The following is a 208-nucleotide window of genomic DNA, read 5'->3' as shown; positions in this document are numbered from 1 at the left end:
GGGTGAGCCCAGAGGAGCCCGGTGGGTCTCTCAGAGCTTTCCCCCCTCTCCGCAGGCCGCGCCAGAGGAGGCGGCGGGATGCAGCGCCAACCTGACGGAGCAACGCGTCGCCGGGCAGAGCGTCCGGCTGCGGTGGGACGCCGCGGGCCGCGCCTGCAACTTCAGCCTGAGCGGCAGGTCCCCGGGCGGGGGGGGGGGCCGCGCGCGC

General features: G+C 77.4%; 1 protein-coding gene across 1 annotated transcript in view; it reads left to right on the top strand.

The window, feature by feature from the left end:
• Window positions 1-55: 55 nt before the first annotated feature.
• Window positions 56-208, top strand: part of LOC104538070 (receptor-type tyrosine-protein phosphatase beta-like) — a gene marked incomplete at its 5' end in the record, with an annotated part of 43,493 nt that continues 43,340 nt past the window's right edge. The window contains 1 exon segment of the mRNA XM_010181130.1: window positions 56-206. Within this exon segment, the coding sequence (XP_010179432.1) occupies window positions 56-206 (151 nt within the window).

The sequence above is a fragment of the Mesitornis unicolor genome, unplaced genomic scaffold, assembly GCF_000695765.1.
Source record: "Mesitornis unicolor isolate BGI_N332 unplaced genomic scaffold, ASM69576v1 scaffold39363, whole genome shotgun sequence".
Lineage (NCBI taxonomy): Eukaryota > Metazoa > Chordata > Aves > Mesitornithiformes > Mesitornithidae > Mesitornis > Mesitornis unicolor.
The sequence above is the reverse complement of the archived record's forward strand: the minus strand, read 5'-3'. Positions and strand labels throughout refer to the sequence as shown.